At 44.0% G+C, this 24,154-nt stretch overlaps 1 protein-coding gene across 1 annotated transcript in view; it reads right to left on the bottom strand.

Annotated features, from left to right (window-relative positions):
* LOC137544240 (interleukin-1 receptor-like 2) overlaps positions 1-24,154 on the bottom strand; it is a 100,311-nt gene that overhangs the window by 25,727 nt on the left and 50,430 nt on the right. The window contains exons 8-10 of the mRNA XM_068265290.1: positions 13,934-14,082; positions 8,321-8,464; positions 6,839-7,000 (exon numbers count right to left, since the gene is read on the bottom strand). Coding sequence (XP_068121391.1) covers positions 6,839-7,000; positions 8,321-8,464; positions 13,934-14,082 — 455 coding nt within the window. The remainder of the gene's footprint in view (positions 1-6,838; positions 7,001-8,320; positions 8,465-13,933; positions 14,083-24,154) is intronic.

The raw sequence follows: 24,154 nt of genomic DNA on the forward strand, positions 1-24,154 counted from the left end.
AGGAAAGTGTCTATGTCAGAGTCCTTGTCCATAGCGGGGAACTTATCCAGGGGGATTCTGTGGACTCGCTCACCTTCGCGTTCTGCGGGTCCAGCAGACCGGTTCTGTTGCTGAAGTTTAGCCAGCTCCAGCTGGTGTTGCCGTTCAGCTCTTCCCTCCTCTGCTCGGAGTCTGTCCCTTTCGGCCTGGAGTCGCTGGGCAGCTTGTTCCCTCTGGGCTTGTCGTATTTCCCTCTCTGCTTGCCGATGTTCCAGAATCAGCTTTAGGCGCAGTTCGGGCTCAGCCGAACCTAGTAGCTGTAGGTTGGCTTCCAGAGATGTCATCTCCAAGTTCGGTGGATCATCCAGGACATCGTCTCCACTCGCATTCTGTGGCAGGAGCGATTCCTCCTCTGTCGTGTCGTGAGCTGCATCCGCTGACGTTAAAGCACGGGCTTGCTCTGCCGCATCATGCTCCTCGAGCGCACGAACTAACTGCTCCTTAGTCTGGCCGCTCACCGTCTCGATGCCTTTGTGCTCACACAGGTTGAGTAGTATCTCCTTGTTTTGCCTTGCATAGCTGGATGCTTTCTGAGCCATCGTGTTGCAAAAAATAAAAAGAAAAAAAAAGGGGGGGAGGGAAAGCAAACACCAAGTGTGTATCTTTGAACAAAAAAAAAAAAAAAAAAACGTATATAGATTCTGCACTGAGTAGACTTCTGTAGGCTAGTTGCTTCTAGCAAGCTTCCAGCCTTTAGTACTCAGAATAGCGAGCTAAACTGCGTACTAATGTACTAAACGATGCCACCACTGCCAGCCAATTATGTCAAGAACCGGCCCGCGGCACGCCTGCGTATACGGTTCCCGACTGCGGGTTTGACCAGATTAAGCGGGGAACAGCCTTATTTAAGCTACAAACAAGGCTGGAACCCCTCAAAACACCTCTCACTGCCACCACTAGCGTTGCTAGACACTTCCACTCTGCTGTCGAGTCCTCAGCGCGCACTCCGCGTTTTCGTATTTGGGTCAGCTTTGCGCTTAGGCCAAATACGGGAACGCCACGCACCCACACACACACACAGTTGCAATCTTACACTGTCGTGAAGCAAAGACCCACTAACAGTCGTTCCGAACGATACTGTTAGCTACTCGCACTGGCGTTGTTCGTACGTTGGGTCAGCTGCGCGCTTAGGCCAACGTATGACAAACGCCCCCACACACAATGCAATTACAATTTCCTACGGTAGTGTTGCTCAAGCGTACAATTAGGCATGAACTTATACACGGTTACACTTCAGTCTCTTCTAGGCTATGAGTGTTAGTTTAGTACGGCAGAAGTCAAACTTATTAAATAATAATTTAATATTCCAGAAAAAACATAGAACAGTGCAGAACTGAATATATACAAAAAGATTACAAAAAAACAAAGTAAAAATAGTTACAAGATAAAATGTACAAAGATAACACACAAAGCGATTTTGCTTACCAAAATAAACGGGAAATAAACGTACCAGCGTATCGATCTGGTGTTGTTGCGGGCGGTACGCACTTCTGGTCAGGAACCAGGTTAGTTCTAGCCGTGTGAGCTACCTCCAAGAACTACAAGTTGTGGCTATCCTAGCTGCGGTTTTATACTATGAAATACGCCTGGAGGCTGTAAGCCTGTGTGGACGGGGGGAAGCTAGATTTAATAACATCCTCAGACATAATTTGATTTCCCAGAGATCTGACATCCACATGTGAACAGTGTCCTATACAACAAAAGACTTTGTTAACCTCCAATCTCCCCAGTTTACAGGTGACAATTGATTAAGGCTTTCACATTGCAGCAGGATGTCCTGTGTGATCTGCTTCAAAGCAACTGTCTGATTAAGGGTTTCCTAATTACCTGTTTTCTGGCTGTCCAGAGGAACTGTATGCTAATGTCCCAGCCCCCTGCTTCCAGAGATATTCAATGCAAATGTAGTACAGCCAGATAACCATCCCTTCAAAGCAGAATACACATGTGAGATATAGCAGACAGAAAATGACAGAGATATGTTCCTGTATTTCCTAATATCATCAGCACCTCAATATATTCCTGACAGTACATTTTTGTAATATAGCCAGGTTGTCCTGGTTTTTAGAGATGGCTCGAACCTCCGATTTTCGGTTCGCGAACCTCGAACGTGAACCTCTGCAAAAAGTTTGGTTTGCGCGAACTTTCGCGAACCGCAATAGACTTCAATGGGGATGCGAACTTTGAAAACTAGAAAAATTTATGCTGGCCAGAAAAGTGATGGAAAAGATGTTTCAAGGGTCTAACACCTGAAGGAGGGCACGGTGGAGTGGGATACACACCAAAACTCCCGGGGAAAAATCTGGATTTGACGCAAAGCAGCGTTTTAAGTGCAGAAATCACATTGCATGCTAAATTGGAAGCCTAAAGTGCTTATCTTGCATGTGTATACATCAATCAGGGCATGTAATTGCTTCACACTGACAGACCAAACTCACTGTGTAACGCACCGCACACAGCTGTTTGTGTAGTGACGGCCATGCTGGACTGGTGCGCACCATGGCGAGAGTGCAGGCCATGGCGGTTTTCAAGCCCATATGGTCGCCGGGCTGAGGAAGCTCAATGACAGAACAACAGCGACTGTCCAGCTGATCGAATTTGGTCTGTCCACAATGAAGCAACAGCCTTATTATCTTGGGTGTGCAGACACTCATATAGCCGGCGGTCATTGCTTCATTGTGATTTAAGGTAATGATCACGAAGGGGAATTGGCACATGTATATGCATTTTGTTTTGTTGTTGCAGCTGCAGTGCAGCCAGAAAAATTATTGCTAGCAGCGGCGTTAAAAATTCAGGAATCCGCCTGGAGTCTTGAACCCTGTTGGTGGTGGTGGAGAAGGCAGTCAAGCGGCCTGCAGGCAGAGATGCTGTGTGTGGGGACTGACTTAGTCTTCGGGCACACCTGAGCGTGCTTTGCAAACCAGGCATTCGTGGTCAGATGGACCCTTGACCCAACGCTGTGTGCCAGTGATGTTACCACTTGCCTTTCAATATCACGGTACAGTTTAGGTTTCGTATTTTTTGAGAAATAATTGCGGCCTGGTATCTTCCATTGTGGTGTGTGGCTTTGCTTTTGCGTGCGTTTTTTCCTCAGGTGGTCATCCCATTGCAGTTTGTGCTTTGTAATCCTGTGCCTTCGTAAAACATCTTGCATGTGTATACATCAATCAGGGAGTGTAATTAGAGTACTGCTGCACAATGACACACCAAACTCACTGTGTAACGCACCACAAACAGCTGTTTGTGTAGTGACGGCCTTGCTGGACTGGTGCGCACCATGGGCAGAGTAAAGGGCCATGGCGGTTTTCAAGCCCATATGGTCGCCCAGGCTGAGGTAGCTGAATGACAGAACAGTGACTGTCCAGCTGATTAAATTTGGTCTGTCCAATGAAGCAACAACCTTATTATCTTAAGTGTGCCCCCCCCCCCAAGAGACACTCATATAGCCGGCGGTCATTGCTTCATTGTGATCCAAGGTAATGATCACGAAGGGGAATTGGCACATGTACATGCCTTTTGTTTTGTTGTTGCAGCCGCAGTGCAGCCAGAAAAATTAGGCAGGCATGTACATGCACCAGAAAAATTATTATAGCGGCCGCTGCTAGCAGCGGCCTTAAAAATTCAGGAATCCGCCCGGAGTCCTGGACCGTGTTGGTGGTGGTGGAGAAGGCAGTCAAGTGGCCTGCAGGCAGAGATGCTGTGTGGGGAGCGACTTAGTCTTTAAGCAGGCAGTCACACGGCGTGCAGGCAGAGATGCTGTGTGTGGGGAATGACTTACTCTTCGGGCAGGCCTGACCATGCTTTGCAGACCACGTGGTCAGATGGTCCCTTGACCCAACGCTGTGTGCCAGAGATGACACCACTTGCCTTTCAACATCATGGTACAGTTTGGGTATCACCTTTTTTGGGAAATAATTGCATATCTTCCACTGCGGTGTGTGGATTTGCTTTTGTGTGCTGCTTTCCCTCAGGTGGTCATCCCATTGCAGTTTGTGCTTTGTAATCATGTGCCTTTGTATGGTAGTTGTCCCTACGTGGGTCTTGGTCTTTCCATGGCTCAATTTTCGGTGGCAGTTTGGTGGTGGTGGCCGACTGAGTGTTAAGTGGGGTGCCAGAATCAGAGCAGGAGGAAGAAGATATGTCACGCTTCCGTGCGGAAGCTGAAAAAGATGAGGTGTTCTGTGTTAAATAGTCAACTACGTCCTGACAATATTGGGGGTTGATGGCACGTGCCTTCTTCTGAACACTGTAGTTTGGTCGCGGGCCGCACAAAATCACGACAGCGCAACCTCGAACAGACCTGCCAGGTGGCCTGCCTCTGCATTTTGTTTTGTCCATATTGGGGGTGATGAAGTGAAAGGTATGCACTGACTTGACTTATACAATGTGCAGTCAGTTACACAGGTGCAGTTAACAGGAAGTTCGGTTCGCCTCCATAGTGTTCTCAGCCCGGCGACCATATGGGCTTGAAAACCGCCACGGCCTGCACTCTGGCCATGCACGGTCGTCACTACACAAACAGCTGTTTGCGGTGCGTTACACAGTGAGTTTGGTGTGTCAGTGTGAAGCAGTACTCTAATGACACTACCTGATTGATGTATACACATGCAAGATGTTTTAAAGCACTTTAGGCCTGCAATTTAGCATTCAATGTGATTTCAGCCCTTAAAACACTGCTTTGCGTCAAATCCGGATTTTCCCCTGGTACTTTTGGCGTCTATCCCACTCCACCATGCCCCCCTCCAGGTGCTAGACCCCTTGAAACATCTTTTCCATCACTTTTGTGGCCAGCATAAATTTTTCTAGTTTTCCAATTTCGCCTCCCCATTGAAGTCTATTGCAGTTTGCGAAAGTTCGCGCAAACCGAACTTTTGCGGGAGGTTCGCGACCCGAAAATCAGAGGTTCGGGCTATCTCTAGTAGGTAGGTGCACTGAACAGGTGAGTATGCAGTGATTGGTATTACAAATGTGCAGCTGCCTTTCACACACAGAGGTACCGTGAACAGGTGCAGTGACACTGCGTGCGCTCACGTAGGTGGGTAGGTGCACTGAACAGGTGGGTATGCAGTGATTGTATTAAAATTGTGCAGCTGTCACACATACAGGTAGTCACTGAATGTGCTGGGCCTGGCAGTGGCACAGTAGGAATTACCAAGGGGCCAAGGTCCCAGCAGCAGCTGCGGCTGACTGACAGGTCTGTATATGCAACACAAGTGTTTGTGGGACGCACACACACACAAAAATAGATCACAAGAATAACATTAGCTTTCAAAAGAGCTGTTGAGGATGAGGAGTGCTTTTTAGCAATAAGATCAGCAAGAAGGAGCAACCTAACAAGCCTAACACAAGAGCCTAACTAAGCTTTCCCTATGTCAGCAGCAAGGTTCCCTCCCTTCTCTAATTACTGCAGCCACACGAGTGAATTAAATGGCTGATGCTGCCTGCGTTTTATAAGGGGGGGGGGGGCTCCAGGAGGGAGTGTAGCCTGATTGGCTACCCTGTGTCTGCTGACTGTGATGTAGAGAGTCAAAGTTGACCCTAATGATGTAGTATAGGGGGTGGGTCGAACGCGCATAAAGTTCGCGTTCGATTGCGAACACGAACCACCGAAGTTTGCGTGAATAAGTTTGCGTGCAAACCATTCAGGCCATCTCTACTGGTTTTATTACAAATAGTTCTTTTCAGGGGAGTAACTAGAAATTACTGGGCCCCTCTGCGAAAGTAAACTGAGAACCAATGTTATTCAGTTGGCTAGTGCACATTTGAATGTGTTTTCCCCATGCAGATAAAATCAGAGAGCAGTGAAGCGTTTTCTCTATCAATTACATTAGCTTCTGTGATAAATCGTGCATGTTTTCACACATACAGACACACATGGTGTGCAGAAAACGCATATAGAAAATCGACAGAAAAGTGTGCTCCCAGCCTCAGCTTATTACACTCACACTGTCCATCTCTGATAGAGCAGAATTGGCTCTGCAGACTTCTCCAGCATCACTACAGTACAGAGCACTCGGGGAGGGGTAGAGAGACTGGGGGTAGAGCAGTGCTGTACACAACAACCTGCTGAACATTGAATAGGGACTGTCTACAAAACTTTGTATGATTCCTTATCAGTGGCTAAGCAAATGCTGTCATTGGAGCAATTGTGCAGAGAGCAGGAAGTTTCTTCTCTCCGTGCCCTTAGTTGTCAGTCTCTCAGGACAGGGACAAGAAACTTTTCCCCCATGGGGCTCCCCCTGTGGCTTGTGCCCCCCAACCCCCCCCCCCCCTTGCGCGCGGCTGCATCCCTTGCAGGGCCTATTGTTACGCCCCTGAGCTTTTTAATGCTTGTATGCTATATACCTTCAATTATCCTTGCGGACACAAGAAATTGTCAATTAAAGCCATAGACCTAGTTCAGTGATCTGCAAACTGGGCTCTCCAGCTGTTAAGGAACTACAAGTCCCACAATGCATTTGCCTTTACGAATCATGACTGTGGCTGTCAGACTCCTGCAATGCATTGTGGGACTTGTAGTTCCTTAACAGCTGGAGAGCCAAGTTTGCAAATCACTGACCTAGTTCATGAGCACACACATATGTCAGCAAGGAACTGACACCAAGCCTTGTGTCCTAGCTAACAGATATTTATAGATATGCATTATGGTTTTGTTTTGTTTTTTCCTACAGACTATTCTTTATAGGTTACTGTATATAATTCAGAGAGATTATCAGCTTACTACATCATTAAAGATCAACGAATTGTATTGAACGATCTTGTTTAGCAGCCAGCATCATACATAAGATCTCAAGATACTTGCCTTGTCCTGGTAAATCATCTCTTCCTATTATAAACAGTCGATAAGCACACTGTGTCTCTAAAACATCAGGAAGTATCTTAAGCACAAACAAATCCATTTCATAAGAACTGTTCCCAGTGGCATTTTTAGGGTACATAATGTAGGAATCATATGCTTTCCCATCTGTAAAATATATCAGTATACATCTCTAAATATATTAAACCACGTTCATTACATGTAGTTTTATTGAGCAATTATTAATTTGTACAAATACATTCTGTATTAGATTTACATTTGCACCAGAGTAAAATACACTTTAAATGACTTTTTCCCTATGTAGCGATCACTTACAGTAGATATCATTAATATGATTGCTAGTAGTACTGTGCAGTAAGCCGCGTACAACGTGGGCTTGATTGACAGCAGCAGTTCACGCAGGTGCAGTGCGGACGACCTCGGGGTTGGCTTCCGCACCGAGTACGGAGACCAGGACGACGGCGGGGAGCAGAGCAGTTGGCGTGGGACAGAAGGCTGCTAGGAGCTGGAGAAAGCCCCAGGTGAGTAAAGCTCATTTTTCCTATTTTAGCTGATAACTCGTTTAAGGTTGTCTTGAATTATCTTATCAGCCTTGCAGGCCTGAGAATGAGAAACTTGAAGCATGAAAATGTGTAAAGGTGGCTATACATCAGTTTATTATAATCAAATTGGATGAAAATCAAGTGCCAAGTGCATGCCCAATGGCATTGTCGATTGCCCATGCTTCAAGATGTCGTCCCGAAGTTGGTTGGTCAGGTGTGCAGCGGTACGGCGGCCGATTTTGGAACGAGCGACAAAACAAAGAAACCCCTGGTGATGCAATGTATAAATGTGCACCTACACCCCCGCGCCCGTGTTTGTGCATTTATACATTACCTGTCCGATGTCAGCCTCCATGCGGTGTCTGTCCATTTCTCCAGGTTCCGCATAGACTCATACACGCTAGCGGACGGTCACCATGTGGAGGCTGCTACAGGACAGGTAATGTATAAATGCACACACTGGGGGGGCACATTTATACATTGGGGGGCAACGGCGGTGTGGACGCGGCGGGCACAGTCGATTCCCTGAATATGTCATGTTGAAATCGGATGGGAAATGGCCTGTAGTATATCGGCAGCTTCGACGAGATTCGTCAAGAGACAAATTTATCTCTAATCAGATTTAATTAGAGATCAATTTGTCTCTTTGCCGAATCTGCCCATAATCTTCAGGTCTATGGTTACCTTAAGAAAACACTCATCCTTTACTCACTTAGCAGATTTTACAGTCATAATTATTAATAACAATAACTATTATTCTTTAGTGCTGTACTTTGATTTCAGATTTGATGGTTTTGCAAGCTTACACAATATCAAATCATAAAAGATGTATTAAGTATTATTATTACAATAATTATAATGTATTTTCCAATTTTTAATAAATATTTTTTTCTGGTTTCATTGGCTTTCCCATATGTAAACATACCATTTAGATGTGGACGAGAAAACAGGGAACTTCTATACCAGAGAACGATATCAACTTGAAAGAATTTTACAACAATTAAAGAGGTAATGATCAAGAAAGCCCCCACAGCAAAGATTGCAATCAAAGGTCCTCGGAAATTTGGATCTGCGGGCAAAAGAAAAATGCAATTTGTGAGCATCCACTTACATTTTCTGAAAAGCAATACAGAGCACTGACCAAACATATTTCTCTTTTTTTTATGATTTGGACGCCTCAGCCAACTTTAATCAAACCTGTGTACGCGGCTTTAGCGAGTCTTGCCCCATGACTCCTTACTGAATAAATACTTGCTATAGGAAGAGCCTAGATTTGAACCCTGGTCTCCAATGTCAGAGGCAGCAACTAGTACACTATCCAGCCAGGATACACAAGCACATATTAAATGTGGGTTTCCTGGGGTTTAACCACCCTGGCGTTCTGATTAAATCGCCAGGGTGGCTGCGGGAGGGTTTTTTTTAAATAAAAAAAAAACTATTTCATGCAGCCAACTGAAAGTTGGCTGCATGAAAGCCCACTAGAGGGCACTCCGGAGGCGATCTTCCGATCGCCTCCGGCGCCCAGAATAAACAAGGAAGGCCGCAATGAGCGGCCTTCCTTGTTTTGCTTATATCGTCGCCATAGCGACGAGCGGAGTGACGTCATCGACGTCAGCCGACGTCCTGACGTCAGCCGCCTCCGATCCAGCCCTTAGCGCTGGCCGGAACTTTTTGTTCCGGCTGCGCAGGGCTCACGCGGCTAGGGGGGCCCTCTTTCGCCGCTGCTCGCGGCGAATCGCCGCAGAGCGGCGGCGATCAGGCAGCACACGCGGCTGGCAAAGTGCCGGCTGCGTGTGCTGCTTTTTATTTCATTAAAATCGGCCCAGCAGGGCCTGAGCGGCAGCCGCTGGCGGTGTTGGACGAGCTGAGCTCGTCCAGACCGCTCAGCTGGTTAACTTATTTCTAAATATTATTTCTAGCCCATAGCACATTACCTGTAAAAATGTGTTGATCCATTACAGTTTAATTGCATTATGGTTGCAGGGGTGTAACTAGAGAGAAGCTGTCCCATGTGATTGTAGGTGGACCCAGAGCTGTGGAGGCCCCAACTACTAACCTTCCTGCCAGCCCCGTTTCTTGGACTCTGAGGGAGGAAGTAGAGTGTGCATAAGCGGCTTTGCAGAGGAGACCAACGGCAAGTAATCGTCGATTGGAATGAGCAGGGAGGTGAGTAGCTCAATAGGAGGTTTCCCTGCGCTTACGCTGCAGTGGAGGAAGGAGCATGGAGGGCGGACCGGAGGAGAGGAAGGGAGGAAGAAGCCGGGCTGCCCTCCCCGTTGCTGACTCCTCCCACTATTTGGGGGGGGGGGGCACCTACCTATCTCACCTATATTGCGGGCACCTACCTATCTAACCAATACTCGGGGCATCTACCTATCTAACCTATACTGGGGGCTCCTACCAATCTAGCCTATACTAAAGGCACCTTCCTATCTAACTTATACTGTGGGCACCTACCTATCTAATCTATACTGGGGACACCTACGTATCTAATCTATACTGTAGGCACCTACCTATCTAATCTATACTGGGGGCACCTACCTATCTAACCTATACTGGGGACACCTACCTTATCTAACCTATACTGGATTTCCTACCTATCTAGCCTTACTGGAGGCACCTACTTTTCTAACTTATACTGTGGGCACCTACCTAACTAACCTATACTGTAGGCTCCTACCTATCTAACCTATACGGGGGGCTCCTACCTATCTAGCCTATGCTGGAGGCACCTACCTATCTAACTTATACTGCGGGCACCTACTTATCAAACCTATATTGGGGCACCTACCTATCAAACCTATACTGTGGGCACCTACCTATCTAACCTATACTGTGGGCACCTACCTATCTAACCTATACTGTGGGCACCAACCTATCTAACCTATACTGGTAGCTTCTACCTATCTAGCCTATACTGGGGGCACCTACTTATCTAACTTATACTGTGGCCACCTAACTATCTAGCCTATACTGTGGGCACCTACCTATCTAACCTATACTGGGGGCACCTACCTATCATGCCTACACTGTGGGCACCTACCTATCTAACCTATACTGGGGGCACCTACCTATCTAACCTATACTGGGGGCACCTACCTATCTAACATATAATGCGGGCACCTATCTAGCTAATCTATACTGGGGGCACCTACCTTTCTTACTTATACTGCAGGAACCTACCTAGCTAACCTATACTGGTGGTGCCTACCTATCTAACCTATACTGGTGGCAACTATACCTATATTGGAGACACCTACCTAGCTAACCTATACTGGGGGCAACTATACTGGCTACCTACAGTATATTGACGGCACCCACCTAGCTAACCTATACTGGGGGCACCTACCTATCTGACATATACTGGGGGCACCTGCCTATCTAACCTATACTGGAGGCAACTATACTGGCTACCTATACTGGAGGCACCTACCTGGCTAACCTATACTAGGGGCAATTATACTGGCTACTGCGGGGGGATTCAGGTTACTGTACTTTAGTCCCTTTGATTCAGGTTACTGTACTTTAGTTCAGATGTGTTTTGGGGCTACACTTGTTATGGGTGTGAAAATCATGATGGCCACACTTGCGTAACAAAGATTGTGATCCAAGTCTACTATGGTACCAAGGCAAAACTAGACTGTACCCATACTTCAACTAGTAGTGATGGGCGTCTGGCAAGGTTTCTAAAGAGTCTTCCAGAAATAAAAACACAAAGAGCCCCATAGGGTGTAGTATAGCAAAACAAAAAATGTGTAAATAATATATTATTATTATTATTATTTAGTATTTATATAGCGCCGACATCTTCTGCAGCACTGTACAGAGTATATTGTCTTGTCACTTAACTGTCCCTCTGAGGAGCTCACAATCTAATCCCTACCATAGTCCTATGTCCATGTATATATTGTGTAGTGTATGAATAGTAGTCTAGGGCCAATTTAGGGGGAAGCCAATTAACTTATCTGTATGTTTGTGGGATGTGGGAGGAAACCCACACAGACACAGGGAGAACATACAAACTCCTTGCAGATGTTGACCTGGCTGGGATTCGAACCAGGGACCCAGCGCTGCAAGGCGAGAGCGCTACCCACTACGCTCCTACAGATGGATAAGTTCCTTAACAGAGACACTGTATTAACCTGATGAAGCGGACAGCAACCCATGAAATGCGTTATTTCCAGTGCTAATAAGGAATATTGAATTATTAATTTTAGTAGTTTACTGCCTTCAGGTAAGCCTTTTTTTAGTTATATATATCATTCATTTAAAGGGGCTCTATGGCGAAAAAGTAAAGTAAAGTGTAGTAGAGTAAAATGAGCTATTAATTACTTTTCTCCTATGTTGCTGTCACTTACAGTAGGCAGTAGAAATCTGACAAAAGCGACAGGTTTTTGACTAGTCAATTTCTTCATGACCTGTGGATGGTTATTTTGACTTTTTATTTTCAGTTCAGGTTCTCTTTAAATCCTTTTAGGGAATATCCTTATAAAGAATAAAAGCTTTGCTGAGAATCCCCTATGAAGAGATGGAAGAGATGGACTAGTCCAAAACCTGTCACTTCTGTCAGATTTCTACTACCTACTGTAAGTGACAGCAACATAGGAGAAAAGTAATTTATGGCTCATTTTACTCTGGAAAAAATGTACTTCTTATTTGTCTATGTTTGCACATATTTTAAATTTCACAAATTTTTGCCATAGTGCCCCTTTAAGTCATCTTTTCTTTGGGGAAACTCTTTCCTCCCAGTTTCAACTATGGGTACACACAAAAGGCTAATTATCAAGCAAGGGAGGTTCTAAGGTTTAACTATGGCCATCTGAATTAAGATAAAGACCAAATAAAAAAAATGACAGCATAATAACAGTTAAAGAAAAAAAAAATCTTTGTTACAGCTGATACAAATCCTACAATAATTCTACTTCCTGCTTTCATGGATGCAGATATATTGCTAATATCCTGTTCTTTCAAATAAGCTTATCTGCCTTATCTGCTGTGGTAGTCAGGTGACACAGGGAGAGATCAAATTACAAGCTGTGATTAGACACAGATGAGGGGGAATTAAACAGGCTAAACTCTCAAAATACATACTGGGTGCATTTCTCTGTTTCCCTTCTGTCCTGTGCACGAGTTCAGGTTCAATACTCTGCAGCCAATCTTATAGCCATGTAGAACTGCAAGGCAGAAGAAATGGTGCCCACAGCAGGTCATGCCATACTGCTGGTTGTGGCTTTGCGGGGATTTATCGTTCACTTCCAGGATTGCCAGCTTTCCCGGAGTGGACCTACTTGCTGCACACACATTTGTTGACATCTGATAGAGGTACACTGATTTGGCTGCATGTCGCACTAGTGCTATGCATTACAATACACAAGTTACTCCTACTTAAACCATACTAAGATGCACAGGTGGTTCCTGCACTCATGGGCTAATCAGGGATCCCCATGTGCAGGGCTAGTTCTAGGTAAAATGGGGCCCTGGGGCAAAAAAAGATAGTCTCAACTCTCGGATTCCATCTGGTGCAAGCCAGCAACAGCGCGCTTCTTCTCCTCGCTGGCATGGAAGCACGGACCATGCCTGCATCACATGGGGGAAGCACTGCTATTGCTGGCCACGTCACCCACATGTATGTACAGCCAGGGAAACATTGAGGCCAGGACGCCAACACCATCAGGAGGAATCAGGTATGTATGGTCTCTCCCTGCCTCCCTCTCCACCTCAGTCGCATTCGCTTGAACCACCGCCACCCAGCCCAGGCAGACCACATGCATCTGGTGGCTGCCACGGTTACAACAAACGTCGTCAGGCAAATATCTTTGCTGGCAAAGGGGGACTCTAGGGCCCAGGGGCAATTGCCCCCTGGCCCATGTGCCTAAATGTGACTTCCTTCAACTACTGTGATTCCTTTTGTAGTACAGAGTGAATGGTGAGCATCTTTGATAATAATCACTGAACTGGAGTCTGCAGCTGTTTGGGGGTTTCCAGGAATGGCGTCACACAATAAGAACATGGGGCCTCCCAGCAAAACAGTAGAGCAGTATAGTCAAGCTACTTTGAGGGCCCATTTCCACTAGAGCGAATCTGCATGCATTTTTTGCATGCAGATTCGCATAACCAATATAAATCAATGAGCCTGTTTCCAGAAATTCTGTGTGGTGGACTGTGCAGAAAAAATCTGTACAGCAGAGCCATCAGAATTCGCACACCGCAAGGCTAGTGTGAGGTTCGCCTGTAATGTATTTAATAGGAAATTTACCTGCGATTTCGCTATGCGAATTTTCCATGCAAATTTGCGTACCTTTTCACTTAAAATCAATGTAAAAGCACACAGACAATGACATGGTTACATTTGCATACTTACAAACAGATGCGAATTTTAACGCATTTTCACAACATACGCATACAAACGCGTACGAATTTGCATCCGCATGCAAACACTTTTTCGCAATGGAATCGCACCGCACTAGTGGAAACGGGCCCTGAGATTTTGCCATGTTTAACAATACATTGATTAGGAGCAAGAGAGCACAGAACTCACCTGGATACTTCAGTATTACATATGCCTCACTAATGCCAGCATCATTTCTAGCCTCACATACAATTTTTTGGTTGTAGTCCTCTCTTTTCACTCTTAAAAAGGTTAGGTTATGGTAGATAAATCTTTTTCCATCTGCAGTAACTATGTTCCTATTAAAATGGAGATCACATTGTCAGTTCTCACAAATGTCTGCCATACTCACATACTCACATACAAAATGTTTTTTCTTGGTTATACGTTGGACATAAAACAAGACTTCTGTTCTAAGACTTTTTTCTTATTGTATTTCTACTATTTAGCAGCCCCAGTGCTAGACTGAAATGAGATCTGCTCCAACATTATGGAACTCCAGTCCCTACCTCCACCGATTAGGGCAGCCCCCTCCTTCAACATCTTCAAGAAGGCCCTCAAAACTCACCTTTTCACACTGGCCTACCACTCCTCATAAGTGCTCTAAACCCACAGCCACAGCTGAACTCTGGTCCCCTACCTTTCGTGTCCTTACCTCTCCCTCTAGATTGTAAGCCTTTGGGCAGGGTCCTCCTCCTTTTGTGTCCTACCTGATCATGCACCTCCATTACTGTGAACCCATGCTATGCACTTGAGTGAACCTGACTTGCCTAATCTCCATGCTCAATCCAGTGACTGACTAAGCATTACCTTGTACTCATACTGTGCTGCATGATCTGGTCTTTCTTGTATTCCTGTATTGTCATTTTGCTGTATGTCACCCCTAAATATTGTCTGTAACCTAAACTAATGTCCAGCGCTGTGTAATATGTTGGCGCTTTATAAATACAATAAATAAATGAATAATAAATAATACATAAATAAATCTGTAGAGTATGGAGGTAAAAGAGAACTTCAGCCACCAGCCCAGGCTTCTTCCAATGCTCCACTGTGCAGTTTTGATGCTCATGTGCTCATTGTAGTTACTTTTAGCAGAGGACAGAGCTCAGCAAGAGGATTCTGGTCTGACATCTGATCAAAAACACACGATTGGTTCGCACGATGACCTGGGGCCCCGGACCTCTCTCACTGGCCGGGGCCCCAAGGCCAATATGCGATACCTGGAGGGGAGTGCAGGTGGGCCTGGACCTCTCACACCCAGGCTAACATCTGATCAGAAAGGGATGTATTACACACTGCACATTGATCTTTACTAGCATGATATCTTTTAAAAAGCTATAGTACAGCTGCTTCCCCAGAGCTGTTGATGGGCTCCACAGGTCTCTCCCCCCCAACCCCCCCTCCCCAAGCTATATTGCTCCCCCGGAGTACCTGGTGAGTGTCACAATTCTTGAATCTGTCAGGGAGAATTGTATAGTGAATAGGCATCTTTATGCCCTGTATATGTTAGTGGTTTTAATTAATTGATCTTACTTTCGCAAGAGTACAGTCAAGAAAGTGCCAGATTCCGCCTAACATTATACTTATATTTAAAAACAAACATATATGTGATTAGCGGAAATATTATGTTTGGTATATATATATATATATATATATATATATATATATATATATATATATATATATATATATATATATGTACACAGTGCAGCCCATAATTATTCATACCATGGGCAAATTTTGACTTAAAGTTACTTTTATTCAACCAGTAAGTAATTTTTTGACAGGAAATGACATAGGTGTCTTCCAAAAGATAATAAGACGATGTACAAGAGGCATTATTGTGGGGGAAAAAAACATTTCTCAGCTTTTATTTACATTTGAGCAAAAAGTGTCCAGTCCAAAATCATTCATACCCTTCACAAACTGGCAGAGCCTGTGGGAAAATCCAAAGTTCTGTACCATTCCAAATAGTCCAAGCTGTTCTAATGCATCCTAATTACCCTGATTAATTGGGAACAGTTGTTTTAATCTACTCAACAGGTGAAAAACAGCAGCTCTCTGCAGTTTGTTTGTGGACAGTCATGGCTAAGACAAAGGAACTCACTGAGGATCTGTGGCTGCGCATTGTGGCTGCTCACAAGTCAGGAAAGGGCTACAAGGCCATTTCTAAATGTTTTCAAGTTCCAGTGGCTACATTACAAAGTATTATTAAAAAATAAAATATGTTCCGCACTGTGGAAAATCTCAGAGGACGTGGTCAGAAGCCAAAAGTGACACCTATGCTGGCCAGGAGGATAGTGAGAGTGGTGAAAAACAATCCAAGGATCACCACCAAGGCCATCCTGGTGAATCTGTGCTTTGCCTGTGGCAATGTCTCAAGGCAGACAATCCAAAGGACACTGCACACTGCTGGGTTCCACGGATGCAGGAGGATGCCACTTTTCCAGATAAGGCACACAAAAGATCGCTTGGCCTTTGCAAATGCTCATCTGGACAAAGAAGAAGACTTCTGGTCTTCTGTGTTATGGTCAGATGAAACAAAAATTGAATTGTTTGGTCACATTGATGTTTCCTTCATTTAGCATAAAAAAGGAGAAGCCTTCAACCCAAAGAACACCATCCACACTGTCAAACATGGTGGTGGGAACCTAATGCTTTGGGCATGTTTTTCAGCCAATGGATCAAGGAACCTATACACAGTAAACAGCACCACAGCACCATAAAAAAGAGCTATAAAAAAAAGGATTCTCAACGAGAACATCATGCAGTCGGCAGAGAAACTTGGCCTTGAGCATCAGTGGACATTTCAGCATGACAATGACCCAAAACACACAGCAAAAGTGGCGAAGAAATGGCTAACTGACAACATTAATGTTTTGGAGTGGCCCAGCCAGAGTCCTGACTTTAATCCAATTGTGAATCTGTGGAGGGAGCTAAAGGACAGGATGATGGCAAGAAGACCCTCCAACCTGAAAGATTTGAATAAAAAACGTTAAGTCAAAAGCGAAATTGGCAATCTTTTTAATTCTCATGATTTTCCTGTATAAATCGTTGGTAGTTACAATAAAAAATGTCAGTTAAATATATCATATAGGAGACACACAGTAATACTAAAGAAGTGAAATGAAGTTTATTGGATTTACAGAAAGTGTGCAATAATTGTTTAAACAAAATTAGGCAGGTGCCTAAATTTGGGCACCAAAAAAAAGAAATAAAATCAATATTTAGTAGATCCTTCTTTTGCAGAAAGTAAAGCCTTTAAACACTTCCTGTAGGTTCCAATGAGAGTCTGGATTCTGGTTGAAGGTATTTTAGACCATTCCTCTTTACAAAACATCTCTAGTACATTCAGGTTTGTTGGCTTCCGAGCATGGACAACTCTCTTTAACTCACACCACAGATTTTTAATTATATTCAGGTTTGGGGACTGAGATGACCATTCCAGAACATTGTACTTGTTCCTCTGCCTGAATGCCTTAGTGGATTTTGAGCAGTGTTTAGGGCCGTTGTCTTGTTGAAAGATCCAGCCCAGGTTCCGCTTCAGCTTTGTCACTGATTTCTGGACATTGGTCTCCAGAATCTACTGATACTGAGTGGAATCCATGTGCCCTCAACCTTGACAAGACTCCCAGTCCCCACACTGGCCACACAGCCCCACAACATGATGGAACCACCACCATATTTTACTATAGGTAGCAGGTGTTTTTCTTGGAATGCTGTGTTCTTCTTCCTCCATGCATAATGCCCCTTGTTATGCCCAAATAACTCCGCTCCTTATTCTCAAATGAAGCTGGCTTGTCCAAATGTGCTTTAGCATACCTCAAGCAGCTCTGTTTGTGCCGTGGGCGGAGAAAAGGCTTCCTCTGCATCACTCTCGCATACAGCATCTCCTTGTGTAAAGAATGGTTGAAGGATGCACAGTGGCTCCATCAGCAGCAAGATGATGTTGTAGGTCTTTGGTGCTGGTCTGTGTGTTGACTCTGACTGTTCTCACCATTCAGTGCTTCTGTCTATGCGAGATTTTTCTTGGTCTGCTACTTCGAGCCTTAACTTGAACTGAGCCTGTGGTCTTCCATTTCCTCAATATGTTCCTAACTGTGGAAACAGACAGCTGAAATCTCTGAGAACGCTTTCTGTATCCTTCCCCTAAACCATGATGGTGGACAATATTTGTCTTCAGGTCATTTGAGAGTTATTTTGAGACCCCCATGTTGCTACTCTTCAGAGGAAATTCAAAGAGGAGGGAAACTTACAATTGACCCCCTTAAAAACTCCTCATAATTGGATTCAACTGTGTATGTAGGTCAGGGGTCACTGAGCTTACCAAGCCAATTTGAGTTCCAATAATTAGTTATAAAGGTTTTGGAATCAATAAAATGACAACAGTGCCCAAATGTATGCACCTGCCTAATTTTATTTAAACAATTATTCCACACTTTCTGTAGATCCAATAAACTTAATTTCACTTCTCAAATATAACTGTGTGTGTCTCCTATATGATATATTTAACTGACATTTTTTATTGCAACAACCTACAATTTATACAGGAAAATCATGAAGATTAACAAGGTTGCCCAAATTTTCGCACCCCACTGTATATATTAGTTGACCTCAGCCCATTTAAAAATGGGCTCTAGGTCTCTCTCTCACCACCGCCACATGTCAGTGCGCATGCGCGTGCACCCGCTGCGCGCTCACCTGCCTGTCGAGCATTGACCCTGAGTCGGGTCCATGGAAGGTGTATAATGTGTAGCCTTGCGAAGAAAGAGACGGGACACCACTGCCTGCAAAAACGTTGCTGTGTATTGCGGAACAGGAGCACTAAATTACAGACTGTAGTCCTTCATCAGGTGCATAATCAGGTGTTATGCACCTGATGAAGGACTACGGTCCATAACATGTAGTGCTCCTGTTCTGCAATACACAGCAACGTTTTTGCAGCCAGTGGTGTGCCGTCTCTCTTTCTTTGCAAGGGTAGACCCAGGACCATTTGAGCAATCCGGTCAAGACTTGGCACCGGCCTATTCACAGGTCTCATACACCTGAATTGCTGTTTCTTTGGCACCACACATACAATTGTATAACGTCCAGATCTATTTAGCGGTATAACTTTTTGGGTCTAAAAGCTTGCGAAAAAATTGCACCGCTTTTAGACAATAAAATCTGGAAGTAATCGTACCACTAGGGAGGTTAATGGCTGCACTTGGGGACCAAGAGGGGTTAACAGCTACACTGCATAAAATACTGCACCCATTAACCCCTCCTGGTACCAAAGTGCAGCCATTAACTTCTCCTGGTTCTTAAGTTTGCCCATTAACCCTCCTGGTCCACAAATGCAGCAACGATCTACTCCCCCCCACTTTTGAACCTTAGAATAGAGTGTTACCATTATTTGTCCTTCTCCCCTTCCTTGTTAACTAGCAAGGCCAGTACCTACACCCCATCACGTGACATCGGGAGCCTACAAGCGTACATACTATCCCTGTAGCCGCTAAATTCTCCGGCAGTATTAGATACTATTCCCCCTCTGAGTCGTTGCAACTTGGAGGGAGGTGTAATTCTGGGTCAGAGCCCCAAATTACTCTCACAACATTGCAAGTGCTAAGTGACAGTGGCAAGCTATGTTTGTATTGTCTTAAATGTCTTGCCCAAGTCCAACTTAGTCAGTAGGATTGTTATTAAAAGACACATGAGATTTTAAAGAGGACAAAAAAAAGATACTTCAGTAGGGGAAGCCTCTGGATCCTAATGAGGCATTCTCCGTCCTCCTCCAGCTGCTCGATCCAGCTCAAAGACCTCTTTCCACAACGATAACAATCCTTTGGCACGTGACTGCACAGTGGAGCAGACCTGGTCAGGCTCAGTTATTTCCGCCAGAGCCTGAACAAAATGCTGCTAGTGCACCTGCGGGCCAATGGATTGTTATGGTTCTTGGAAAGATGCTACTGCTCATGCATGCAACACTGACAAGCCCCGACAAGTGGATTTTTGGGGTCCCAGCGCTGAATCCCCTCTGCTGGGGAGGAAGGGGGAAGCATCTTTAATCTGAAGCACTTAATTTGTGCTCTGTAGGCGGCCTGGTAAAATGGCACTCCCAATAGCGCTAATGTTAATAGCTATGATTAGCGGCTATTAAGGGTAATTTTGGAGGCAGAAGTGCACATTATTTGTAGTGGCAGTTTGTATAGCGAGTGGCCCTGGGGCCTGCTGTAATAGCTTATTAAAAGACATCTAAGGCGGTGCCCAAAATATCTGCAGATAGGATTAGGCATTGACGGGGGGCTTTAGGGTTAGGCGCCGATGGGGGAAGGGGTCCTTGGTCCTTAGTGTTAGGCATCAGCAGGGGGTCCTTAGTGTTAAGCATTGTGGAGGGAAGGGGTCTTAGGGTTAGGCATCTCCAGCGGGGTCTTAAGGTTAGGTATTTCTGGGGGGGGGGGGGTTCTTAGGGTTAGGCATCAAGAAACATGGCTTATGTGAGGGTAAGGTTAGGCTAGGTCATGGTAATGTATCGGTAAAGACTACTGATATTTTTACTATCCGAATTAACAGGTGGAATATCCATAATTTTACAGATTCCACTAGCGGTGTTTTCCGTTGCCCAAATTACAGCAGTGCCCTTTTAAATGTACACCTTAAAGGATACCGAGGTGACATGTGACATGATGAGATAGACATGGGTATGTATAGTGAAACTTTTTATGACAGTTAAGGTTCCCTTTAAGGACCAGAGTTATTTTTTCCTATCGTAAACAGTGATTACTGTGATTGGCTCACGGTCATCACAAGGTCTAGAGCCATAGAAGTTGGCTTCTGACTGAGATTTGGAGCTCTGCTGTCAGTGCTACAGCAGAGCAAGCGAACAGCTGCGTCACAGTTTTGGTGGGGACAGCAGCCACGTGGAATGCGGATGTTGAAATCTACACCCTGGCAGACTTAGGCCAACGTACCAGAGCATAGATTTCAAGTATGCTAGTCTGGTACCAGGTAATGCCGATCGACTCTCCCGCTCGATCGTTTACAGCAGTGCCCTTTTAAATGTACACCTTAAAGGATACCGAGGAGACATGTGACATGATGAGATAGACATGGGTATGTATAGTGCCTAGCACACAAATAATTAGGCTGTGTTCCTTTTTTTTATTTCTCTGCCTGAAAGAGTTAAATATCAGGTATGTAAGTGGCTGACTCAGCCCTGACTCAGACAGGAAGTGACTACAGTGTGACCCTCACTGATAAGAAATTCCCACTAGAAATTCCCAGAAAACGGCTTCTGAGAGCAGGAAAGAGATAAAAAGGTTAATAATTCATAGATTTTAGCTCTGGCATACTTTAATGAATGTGTCATTGAGCAAAAATAATAAAACAGTTAAAACTAAAAAAGTAGATTTAAACATTTTAATGTTTGCCTACTTACAGTTTAAGCCGTAAGTAGGCAGAACTTAAGCCAGGGAGGACAGCTCTATTTGACTGACAAACCAATATTGGTATATATACTGTACTTCACAATATGTATATAATTTCCCAATATATCCAAGCTCACTGAGAAAAAGCAGTGTTATTTTCTATGTAGCCAGGTTAAAATCAAATAGTTTATTAATATATATTGCTTTAATTATATCCTGAAATGTTTACACTCTAATTTCTAGACTTTTTGCTGCTTGAGGCAAACTTGTGAGGATGCTGTCTGTTTGTTAATAAGGAAGTGCTGAATAAAGTTGTCACAGCTGAATGACTTTCAGAAGGAAGAGTACCATGATCTCGGTCTGCAGTCATTCCTGTATTGGAGTAAACTGAAATTCATTAGATAACACCAGGCTCCCCAAGTGTCCCAGATCCTGCGGGACTGCTCCGGGTTGGGGGGGTCTGAACTTCTGTCCCACGGCACTCCTTGTGTGTCCTGGCTGGCTGGGGAGAGGAGAGAAAAAACAATCGAGGCACCAGCCACCGGTGGCCGCTGAAGTGTAATGCGGGGAGGGGGGCCGACATCACTTCTGCCTCCCTCTCCATCATTGGCTTTGTTTCTCTTACTGCACCTACGCCGGACACACTTGACGATGGTAACACGTACAAGGAGACGCGTGGATAGGGGCCAACTCTTAGCTGAAAATGAAACTAACCCACGGCAGGGGAACTGAGGATTGTCAAAGACCGACGAGGACACAGGGTGGCTGCAGGGGGCTTGGGGAAGCCTCAGGTAAGTGAAACTTTTTTTTTAATGACAGTTAAGGTTCCCTTTAAGGACCAGAGCTATTTTTTCCTATCGTAAAACAGTGATTACTGTGATTGGCTCACGGTCATCACAAGGTCTAGAGCCATAGAAGTTGGCTTCTGACTGAGATTTGAAGCTCTGCTGTCAGTGCTACAGCAGAGCAAGCGAACAGCTGCGTCACAGTTTTGGTGGGGACAGCAGCCACGTGGAATGCGGATGTTGAAATCTACACCCTGGCAGACTTAGGCCAACGTACCAGAGCATAGATTTCAAGTATGCTAGTCTGGTACCAGGTAATGCCAATCGACTCTCCCGCTCGATCGTTTAGTAGCTCAATTCCGCAGTCAATTCTCTTATCTTCTGCTCTTTTTTCTTATCTTTTTTTTCACTTCAATCTGGAATCGTGCGGCGAAATGATAGGGCCCGATATCGGACATGTCGGAAATTATCTATCGAACCATCTTAATGGCTCAACATTTAAATAAACTGCCATAAGAATGTAAAGAAATTACTTAAAAAATATCAACCCAGAGCTTGTTCCCACCGTATCATATTTACCTTGGATACCAGAATGACCAGATTTGTATAAGTAATTTAACAAACTTTATTGATTGGGGTTGTTGTTTCTGCCTTTTTATCATTTTATGTACCCTTACCCTATAGCACATTCTGTACCTATTGACTAATAGTATAGTACCGCAACAATTCATGTTTGGTATAGTTCTTGTCCGCTTTCTTTGGTTCCTTACTACATCATTTATCTTGAATATGTCAGCATTTGTAAAAAAAAAAAAAAAAAAGATACACATTAACGCTTTACTTCCTGTAAGCGTAATGGTACACTTACAGGGTGCTTAGGAAAAAAAATGAGGACATCTTGTGGCCAAATAGTAAAATTACTCCTACATACTTTTATTTATTAAAAAAAAGCACAATTACATTTAAAATTCACTCTTTCCCTCCCACACTCTCCCATAGTACCCCCCCCCCCCCCAAAAGTTTTGCATAAAAAAAATGACAAATAGTTACCTTAGGGGCTGAACTTTTTTAATACGTATGTCAAAAGGGTATATTACTGTTACTGTGGTTTTTTTTTATTATTATTATTTTATTAAACTTAGTGAGTTTACAACACAGTATTATTTTTTAAATTATAGGCGCAAAACTGATGGACGCAAAACTGAAAAAAATGTATCTTTATTTCCAAATAAAATATTGGGGGCATACATTGGGATAGGGAAATCATTTAAACAGTGTAATAACCGGGACAAATGGGCTAATACAATAGATGGGTTTTAATTATGGTAGCACAATGGCTGAAAACTGAGAAATGATATTTTTTTCCATTTTTTTATATTATTCTCGTTAAAATGCATTTAGAATAAAATAATTAGTTATTTTAAGCATAATGTAAGACCCACAGTAAGCCTAATTGGTGGCGAAAATAACAAGATAGATAATTTTACTGTGATGAGTAGTGATAAAGTTATTGCTGATGAATGGAAGGAGTGTTGAAAGGTTTAAAAAAAAATGCTCTGGTGCTCAAGGGGAAGAATCCCTCAGTGGTGAAATGGTTAAACTCCTATTCATGCATTCAGTATTAGAGACCGAGAGTGCAAAATAATAACTTAAACCAAGAATCTCAAAATACTCGTATTGGTACCACTTGTATTCAAAACATAGGTAGACTTATACTATAGATAATGCACAGATGTTCATCCTATTTATAGAGAGAAATATAGTCTGCATCTACAGGGCCGGAAACCAGATTTTGGTCCCCCCCCCCCCCCCCCCCCATTCATCCTCTTCGCACACACACAAGTCCATAGGCAATTCACCTTTTCTCCTGAGATATCTCCTAGGAGATAAGTTTCATCTTCGCTTTAAAATAATGTAATTTTCAGCATTTTACAATTGAAAAAGTACCTAAAAGTTAGTGAAAAAGTGCTATCAAAATTGTTTTTTCTTGCTTGCTGGGGGTTTAAAAGTCATTTTATGACAAGCTGTGAAAATATCTCCTAGGAGAAAACTCAGGAGAAGAAGTGAATTGCATATAAGCCACTTACTTTTGTTTTAGCAAGAATAAATAGTAACAGCAAAAACCAATAAACAGCCGTACATGTTTATGGAAACATGCTCTGTAGTCATTATAACAGATG

The sequence above is a fragment of the Hyperolius riggenbachi genome, chromosome 2, assembly GCF_040937935.1.
Source record: "Hyperolius riggenbachi isolate aHypRig1 chromosome 2, aHypRig1.pri, whole genome shotgun sequence".
Lineage (NCBI taxonomy): Eukaryota > Metazoa > Chordata > Amphibia > Anura > Hyperoliidae > Hyperolius > Hyperolius riggenbachi.